Source organism: Propithecus coquereli, unplaced genomic scaffold, assembly GCF_000956105.1.
Source record: "Propithecus coquereli isolate 6110/MARCELLA unplaced genomic scaffold, Pcoq_1.0 Scaffold544, whole genome shotgun sequence".
NCBI lineage: Eukaryota > Metazoa > Chordata > Mammalia > Primates > Indriidae > Propithecus > Propithecus coquereli.
In genome coordinates this window covers 650,964-660,327 of record NW_012151330.1, presented here as the reverse complement: position 1 = coordinate 660,327, position 9,364 = coordinate 650,964, and the positions used below count along the sequence as shown (strand labels likewise).

Below are 9,364 nucleotides of genomic sequence, written 5' to 3'. Positions count from 1 at the left end.
TGGCCATTTGTGTTTTCCCCGCGGTTTGTCCTGCTCCTGAGTTTGTCACGCATCTCCCGCGGTCCTCATTATCTCAACAGCCTTTCATTCCCTCGTGCCTGTGCCTTGGGGTCCCAGGGTCCCGGCCACGGCGGTTGCCAATTTGTGGGAACTCCCCATTCGGGGTTGGGGCTGCGGGGTCCTCTGACACCTGAGACGCGCAACCTCAGGCCAGTCGCCAGCCTGAGCGTCTCAGTCCACGCCTGTGCGAGAGGGGCGGGCGAGCTGCCCACGCACCGCGAGGCGCCTGCAGAGCCCGGCGTGGCGCCCGCCTTGGGAGCTCTGCGGCTGCGCGTGCCGCTGACCCTCGCTGGGGAAGAGTGCAAGCGTCCGTGCACCGTTCGTCCCACTCCGACGGCCAGAGTCGGTGCGTGACCTCTTCCTTTCTTTATTCCAGTTTGCAAAACGTGTTTTCCAAGAAGCTCCTCAGCGGTGACAAGTACAGGTTCTCGTGAGTATCGCAAGTCCACGGACCCCCCGCCGGCCCCACGAGGCCTGAGGCTGCTGCCCATGTGGAAATTCGTGATACCCTGTAGGCCTGGCATGTTTCCATCTTGGCCTAGGTGGCCTTGAAACATACCTTGTTCAAACTGGGGAAACACCTGCCTGTTCCAGCTGCCCCATGAAGCAGCCTTAACCACCAGCCTGGGTTTGGGTCGCCTTTTAAATTCTGGTAGCCGCGGAGGTCCGTCTTTGTCATCAGAAGAAAATTAACTTCTAGTTTGCTTGGGTGCTTCAGGGTATGCTTGCTGGGAAACACCTGGGTTGAAACCTGCCCCAGGTGGGGTGTCAAGCGTGCGCTGTTTCCCCCGCAGGGCCCCGGAGCTGCAGTTCTACACCAGCGCTGCGGCCATGGCTATGCTGGTCCCAGCCTGGATCTTCTTCATGGTGGGTCTCGGAACTAGGACGCGGTCCACTTTGCAGGCACGGGGCCGGCCGGCGTGGCGGCTTTGCGGAGGCGCGTCCTCGGGGGGAGGCAGGGAAGCGAACCGCAGCTCACCGGCGGGGGCTGCTCGGGCTGTGGCAGTTCCCTGAGATCTTTGTGTGAGGATTGTGAGGGTTGCTTGACTTCCTTTTCTCTTAGAAAAACAACAAAACGGGGAGCCTGTCTCCAGCCGTCCCAGGCCTGGCCTGTGGACACGGACAAGGCACATCCGTACAGGCGGAACGAGCCTGTCAGTTCACAGGGCGTGAGCACGTGTCTGGGTGGACCCGTGCTTCCCACAGCGCAGGGGGACTGGCCGCCCTGTGTCCCGGTCGCGCTCTGGACCGTGGCTCCGGCCCTGACATCACTTCCCCCGGACGACGGTCGCCTCTCCCTGACGCAGGAGACAGGGAGCTTCTGCGTCCGTGCTCTTTGCAGATGAGGGTGTTTCTCCGGGTTACATTTTGGGATTGGAATGGTTGATTGAGAGAATATGCATGTTTAAATGTTTTTTAATTGTGGTAAAATATACGTAACATAAAATTTACCATCTTAACCATTTTTCAGCGTACAGTCAGGCGGTATTAGGCATGTTCACATCATCCCCTAACTCTGCTCATCTTGCAAAGTGAGGCTCTGTCCCTGTGGACACCAGCGCCCCACCCTGCCCCCGCCCTGGCACCACCGTTGTCCTTTGTGTCCGTGGGTTTGAGGACTCTGGGACCCCGTGTGAGGGACACACAGCATTCGCCTGTTGTATCTGGCTCATTCCACTGGGCATCACGACTTTTAGGCGCATCCGTGTTGTAGCGTGCGTCCGGATTTCCGATTCTCTTCCTTTTTAAGGCTGAATAACATTCCACGGTGTGGATGAGCCGCACGTCACTTGTCCATGTACCAGCGGACGGGCACTGCGCTCCTTGCGCATTTTAGCTGCCGCGAGTCGTGCACCCGCGAGCACGGGGCAGACGCATCTTCGGGTCCCGCTTTCAGTCCTCTTGGGCAGACCCGGCAGGAAGGGCTGGGTTATGTGGTGACTCTGGGTTTCGTTTCTGAGGAACCGCCACACTGTTTTGCACGACAGCTGCTGTGTGACATCCCACCAGCAGGGCACAGGGGCCCAGTGTCTTCAGATCCTTGCCGACCGTTGTTTTCTGCTTTTGTTTCGTGTGTTTGCTTGTTTGTTTTTGGCGGCAGCCATCCTAGTGGATGTGAGGTGGAATCTTGTGGGTTTTATTTGCATTTTCCCAGTGATTAGTGATGTTGGGCACCTGCTCAAGTCCTCGCTGGCCGTGTGTGTGCTCGGCTGCAGTGGATCCCTGCAGTCATGTTGTCACCCTAGAAGGCCGTTCTCAGAGCTCTCCCCAACATCAGCTGCTGGGCAGGAGTGACACTGGGTCTTTCCGGTGGGTGTTGGTAAAAGGAAAACACAGCAGAGTGTCCTTCTGTTCTGGCACGTAGGATGCGCCGGTGATCGGGAGGAGCGGAAAGAGCTTCAGCTACAACCAGGACATCGTGTTGCTGCTTCTGACAGACGGTGTCCTGTTCCATCTTCAGAGCGTCACGGCCTACGCCCTCATGGGGAAGATCTCCCCTGTGACTTTCAGGTGAGCGGAGAAACTCCCAGGAGACATGGCGTGTCCACTTTATTTGCAGAGGAGACTGGTCTCGGTATTTTTAGAAAAGATACGTGTGTTCTCCTCTGTGGTGATGACTGTGGCTACACACCGCGGCCAGACCATTTCGTGCTGGTGCTGCTTGGAACGCGGATGGCAAAGTGTGTGATCGATTTTTAGGGGAATCTCCACCAGAGGTCTTCACGTTAGAAGTTTCTTGGAATTGTCTGAATATTTTTCTTGTGTAGAACAGCACAGGCGTGGGGGCTCACACCTGTAATCCCTGCACTTTGGGAGGCTGAGGTTGGGGGATCACTCGAGGCCAGGAGTTCAAGACCAGCCTGAGCAACATAGCGAGACCCCCTCTGTGTAAAAGAATATGCGCTTGCCTGCAGGGATGGAGTGTTGCATTTCTGTGCTGCCCAGTCCAGGGGCCACTGCCCACGAACGGCGACCGACCGCTTGAATGTGGACCATACAATGAAGAACTGAATTCTTAATTTTATTTAATTTTGATCAGTTTAAATTTGAATAAACACAGGTGGCCAGTGGCTCCCGTGTGCGGCAGTGCAGCTCTGCAAACTCAGAGGCGAGCTGAGGATCCCATTAGCTCCTTTTCACTTCTCTTACTGGGCACATTTAATGAAAGTGCAGTTTAAAGACAGGAGAGTTTTCGGCAGCAAATAAAAAGGCGCGAGCTCGTGGTACCAGGGGGCATAGAAATCCACACAGCTGATGTCAGCAGCTGGCCACATACCTCATATGGCCACGTCATCCGGGGGCCTTTCCTCTTTAACTTCCGACCTGCCTCGGAGGAGGTGGGATTGTCCCCGAGTGTGAAGGGAAAACGGACTAGGTTAAGTTGCGCCACCATCTTCCAGCCTCCTGGAGCAGCAGCCCCAGCTGCCTGTGGGGACGCGCAGGGCCACCCTTGGCGCAGCTTTCCCGCCCCTCGTTCTGTCTGGCGCCAGTCGGGGCAGCGACGCACAGGTGCTCATCAGAGCCCGCGGCCTGTGGGGCGCCAGGCAGCGTTCTGCAGAGATGTCAGGGAGTGAAGCCTCCCGCCTGCGGGCTCTGCCAGCTGTGCCGTCCCCGCGCTCCACGTCTGCCGTCCCACCCGGCGTGCCCTGGTCCTGAGTGGAGATGTCTGCAGACACTTCGCCAACAGTCTCGCTTTCTACGCCTTTCTGAAGCTCGTGGCAGCCTTTTGGACTTGGTCGCTGTGTCTGCCTCCCCAGTTGTTTATTTTTGGAGCCAGGAATTGTTAACACACGTTCCTGAGACTTGGTTTTTTAGTGATTGTTAGTGATCATTAGTGATGGTCCAAAAACAGACAACAGAAAACCCATTATTGTTTTAATAGTATTTTTCGTTTTATTCATATTGTACGAGTGATGAGTAGGTACTTATCATGGAAAGTTTGGGAAAGGCGGAAAAGTACCAAAAAATTAAGTTTAAATTATCCATAATCCCAACCAAAGAGAAGCCACTGTTAACGTTTAGCGTATTTCACGTGAACGTTATTCGACCCTGAGCCTGTGTACAGGGTGCGGTCCTCACTGGGGCGATCCCCTCACGGGCTGTTCGTTCTCGGGCGCCGTGAAGGTGCCGCCGGTAAGCGGGAGGTGTCCCTTTTCCAGAGGCCGGGCTGCAGTACTTAGGGGCAGACTGTCACGCTGTCTGCAGTTCACTCAAAGATGGTTCAGTAAAAACTAAGGGTGAAGCAGACAAGGCAAATGTTGATTCTTAAGTGTAGGTCCCGGGAGTCGGCTGCTGTGCTTCTGGACGTCTCTGCTTGACGTTTTTCGTAATAAAAAGTGCCCTCGGCACAGAAGTAGCGAGGGCTCAGGCCAGCCCTGCAGCTGCCAAAGCCTGTGGTGAGCCCACCGTCCCAGCCCCCGGCATGCCGGCCCCACGTAGGCGCGAGTCAGGCGTCACACGCTGTCCCTGTGCTCCCACCGCAGTGTCGCCAGCACGGTGAAGCACGCCCTGTCCATCTGGCTGAGCATCATCGTTTTTGGCAACAAAATCACCAGCCTGTCGGCCATCGGCACTGTCCTGGTGACGGTCGGCGTCTTGCTCTACAACAAGGCCAAGCAGCACCAGCAGGAGGCCATGCAGAGCCTGGCCACGGCCACCACCCGGGCCCCTGAGGACGCCGCCGAGGAGCCGCTGGTTCCCAAGGACCCCAGACAGCAGCACTGAGCTCAGGAGGCCGCTGGGTGCCCAGGACCCGCCAGCTGCTGCAGTCCTCCCCGACGCCGCAGCCCCTGGAGCCCAGGCGCAGGAGACGCCCCCTCTATGGCCACAGCCGGGGTGCAGCACAGGGGCTGTGTGTGGACGTGGGCGTTTCCTGCTCCCTTCTTGGTGTTTCAGTTAAACCCAGCGGCAACTGAGAGATTCCAGTGTCAGCTTCCTGGGCGCAGACCAGAGCCCAGCTCAGCCAAGCCCTCCCTGCAGAATGTGAAAACAGCCTCGCAGCCCCCGTCCCCTGTGGGTGACAACCACTAGGGCTGGTGCCCTGCTCGGAGCCAGCAGAGAACTCTGCTTCCCCACACCAGCCACGAAAGGCCACTGAAGCCCTGGGCTGTCGGGAGACGGGCCGCGGTGCTGGGGCAGGAGTCCGAAGCAGCCATAGCCCGGGGCGCAGAGGCTACAGCGCGGAGAGAGCCCAGCTCCTCACAGAGCAGGGCAGACACTGGGGCGGATGGGCCCAGGGAAACAGGGTCTCTGCACCAAGGATGGGTCCCTATCTGACCCAGAGCATCCTCCCAAACCACCAAGGGGTCGTCATTTTGCCCTCAAAGCCACAGTGTCATGTAACACTCAAGGGAGAGGTTGTTCATGGAGGGTCCTTGAATCGCCTCTGCGGGGGGGAGAGGCCCTCCCTCCCGGAGCCTGCGCTGTGCCGGCCGCTCCCTGTGCGGTGACGTCAGCCCTGGAGGTTGCGGACAGACGGGACACGCTGACGTTCCTTTTCTTCTCTGGACTCTCGTGAGTGTCGGGGGCTGTTCCGAGGCTCCCTGGACTCACTGCTGCTGGTGTCGCCCTTGACCGGCCCGTTAGTTCCCCGCCTGCAGGGACGAGCAGCAGAGCACGGCAGAACATCTGGAGTGTCTGCCGCTTTGGTCATGCCGCATCTAAAGTGACACTTTACTGAGGGAAGCACACGTCCAGAAGGTTTCTGGCGTCATCGTGTGCAGGTAAACCACAGCCTGCAGACGGCCCTGCTCTGCCTGGCTCTCCTGGGGGACAGTGACACTGCAGCCCTGGGGCCACCAGGTGAGCCGAGCTTGACCTTCACTGATGTCACTCGCCCCCCGGGGCGTGGAAGGCTGAGGCGTGCACGGCGGACCACGCCAGGCGTGTCAAGCATGTGCAGGCTGAGGTTTCTGTCTCGCGTCCTGTCGGGTTTCTCATTCGCGGAACCGTCCGTCGCCGGCCAGTCTGGAGACGCTCCATCACCCAGGGCGCCGGGGCTTGTCGGATGCGGCCACCTGGCACTAATTGTTCCCTGAGCCTCACTGCCCCTCCTTGCCATTCAGGTCTTTGGTGGCCCTATCCGTTCACTGGTTTTCCAGTTGGCTTCTCACCTGGAAAATACGAAAACAGTCCCTCCTGAAGACAAAATCCCTCAGAAACAAAGAGCAATAATTACGTCTCATTAGGTTCTACCTACCTGGAAAAGTCTGCCATGACCATGGGCCAACGCCAGGCCTTTTAACCCACAAGCCACCTTTAAAGCAGTTGACCTGAGCCTGGAGGACGGCCAGGTGTGCGCTCACCTGCACCAGCAGCTCCCTCCCTGCGAAGATGGATTCTCATGTGACTTTCCCCGGCTTTCTATTTCCCATACTCCTCTTCTGCTTTCTTTCCCCCACAATAAAAGGAAGGAACATTCACTGGTGGTGGCCAGGTGGGGAGGGACGTTGCATTGACCTGTGAGGACCCGGTTGAAAGCCCCTCCCCGGGTCGCCGTCGACCCCCACCCCAGAGGCTGCGGCTGCTGCAGCAGGCTGTGAGCAGGGCGGGGCGTCTCCGTGGAGGCGGCTGCAGGATTTCACGCTGGTCTTTCCCAAAGGCTGTGGTCGGAGGGTAACTAGAGGCACAGGCGCCCGGTTTCCAAGTGCTGTCTGGAACTCTGGTCCCACATGCCACGTGGACTCGAAGCTTCCCATCACACGTGTCCCTTCACACTCACAGGCAGCTTTCAGCCTGTTTTGATTTTCTAAATTTGTGGACCAGAAAGAAAACAAATATTTTCCTAAATTATTAGCAAATAAAGCAATTTACTATAGAGCTGCTTTGAGACCTTTCCTCACCCCAGGTGGAAGGATCACAGAGTCTGGCCGTGGCTGGTGCTGTGCCCTGGCCTGGGGACACATTCCTGCCCCTTCGTCCTGTCTCCATGCGCAAGTCGGTTTCCAGCCGCCACTTCTCACGGCATTTGCAGGACAGCCCTGCGCCCAGAGTCAAAGCCCAAGGCCTGGCTTGAGCATCTAACGATTTGTACAGACACAATATTTTTTTAATTAACTTTGTCTAGGACTTTAACAGAATAGTATGTTCTTGTTGAACCGTCACAAACGTGCTTCTAGAAACATTGACACTAGGTGTCATTACTTCCATTGGGTTAATTCCTGCCATCTGTGGTCATTGTCTGGGTCTTCCAACCAGACCTTTGAGTTGCGTCATCAGCTTGCTTAAGTTGGTACTCAGAGAGGTATAGATCTCTGAGTTTCAAGGAAACTGCGCCTACTGAATGCCATAAAAAGATTCCTACTAAAAATTCTGTTAATCATAATTTCCTGTATAATAGCATTAAAATAATCTGTCTGCCTGGAAAGTTGAGAATACTCTTGCGCAATCCAAAATGTGTCTTTAATTTGAGAAAAATAAACATGGTGAATCAGAAACAGTAAAAAAAAAAAAAAAAAAGGCTGTACAAAGAATGTCAGCCAAATAGACAGAGGTCTGTCAAGTATGTGTCACAAGACCAGTGAGTTTTACTTCCGCTGTGACACTGCTCTGGATGGTCACTTGGGCAGGTCTGTGGGCATGACAAACAGGACAGCTTTCTACATCTGTCCACGTGACGCGCTTCCCAAGCCCCGGCAGTGTCTTCACTGCTTCCTTGGGTTGGGTGTCATCACAGACGGAATCCCACTTCTCTGCTTTCGCCTTTGACCAGCGTCGTACTGAGGGCTTTATTCTTCCCCCAAATACGTATGTGCCCTAGGTGGGGCCTCTTCGGTCTCTTAGTTTATAAGTAAGATCATCCCGGCTTCCCTGATGAATCCCTCTGTCCAGGCCGAGGGCCCCCGAGGCAGGCATGAGGTCATGCTGACCTAGGTCTGCACTCACTGCCGCTCAGAGCACGGAAATCTTCCTAAGCCTAACCTTGGTATCGCTAAAGTTTTTCTTCCAGTTTTCCTGGGGCCTGTGACTCTATGGCTGCTGGATCCTCGTTCAGACATCCAAATTCAGTTGGAAACTATTCCAACTGGCAAAATCCTTTTTTGTCTGTTTTTTGTTTTCAGTTTTCATTTGCGGGAGATTGGCATTCAGCTGATTAGCTATTCCTAGACTGTTCGCAGAGAGATGTGTGAGTCTTAACCTGCCCAGGGGGTGTTGCAGGTTTCACCTTGAAGAGGCCACAGACAGGGCAACTTTCCCCCATGAAAAACTTGAAAATTGTGTCAATAATTACCTTCTTCAGAGCCAAATTACATTTGCTTTATACCAAACTGTGGAGGACTAAAAGTACATTGTACAAAATGTTTACAGTGTTTTGTAGGTCACCTGTTTCAGTACTTATGTGACTAAGTTAGTGCTTCCTGATGGTTCTGTTAAATAATTTAGTGAGTCACTGTTAATTCTGCTGTGGTAATAAGTTGATACTGTGTAATTAATCCTGTGGATGCCTTCTGGTTATTTTTATCTAAATTAAGCAGCCATGGTAAGCAACTGTCTAAGACTCTTGCTCTGCAAAAGTAAAATAAATGTTAAACATGTCCTTCTTTCTTTTTCTTCTTCGTGTAACTGTCATATTTATGCTACTGAAATGATCAGAGTTGGTTTCTTATTGCATTCACCAATTTCCAGCATGGAGGTGTCAACCTCAATTGAGCAATGTGGAGACCAACTCTCAGAAACAAGAGTTTATTGAGGAACAGCAGGGAACTGCAATGCGGGATACACGTGTTATGGTGGACCACAGGGTCATCCAAAGGGTTTGGGGTAAGAGGAAGGTTTTAAAGGCAGAAAGAAGTCCACATAAGCTGTTTTGAAACAAAGACCAACGGCTCTAGGGGCTTATTGCGGGCACTGGCTGCCGCTAGGAAGGGGTCTTCACAGAAGTGGCTTAACCATAAAGTTCCAATTGGGAAAGTCCTCTGTGGCTGTTCTTGTCGCCAGCACACAAGCCGGGGAGAGGGACCTTCCTTTGTCGCCTCCAGTCTCTATTTTTGTACTGACAACTTTGACAAAAGGAGGGGGAAATGAAGGTTTTCCCAGTTACCGAGAACTCAGAAAGCAGAGTAAGAGCTTGGATACACAAAGTAAGCGGCACGATCTGGGATGGAAAAAAATCCGATATCCCTTCCCTTTTTCATGCCCTGGTCAACTTCTTATCACATTCTTAATGCATTTTCCCATTTCAAACCCAGTAAATGTGGATGGTCGTTTATCTTTCATGGTCTCTTCCCTAAGATTCAGAATGTTGAATTATTTTTCTGCTACTATTTTTTTTTTTTAAGTCCACAAGATAACTTGACATAGGGAA

At 54.0% G+C, this 9,364-nt stretch overlaps 1 protein-coding gene across 1 annotated transcript in view; it reads left to right on the top strand.

Moving 5' to 3' along the window:
• Window positions 1-8,565, top strand: part of LOC105820936 (solute carrier family 35 member E2) — a 16,726-nt gene extending 8,161 nt beyond the window's left edge. Inside the window, exons 7-8 of the mRNA XM_012657517.1 lie at window positions 2,426-2,571; window positions 4,545-8,565. Coding sequence (XP_012512971.1) covers window positions 2,426-2,571; window positions 4,545-4,785 — 387 coding nt within the window. The 3' untranslated portion in view covers window positions 4,786-8,565. The remainder of the gene's footprint in view (window positions 1-2,425; window positions 2,572-4,544) is intronic.
• The last annotated feature ends 799 nt before the right edge of the window (window positions 8,566-9,364 follow it).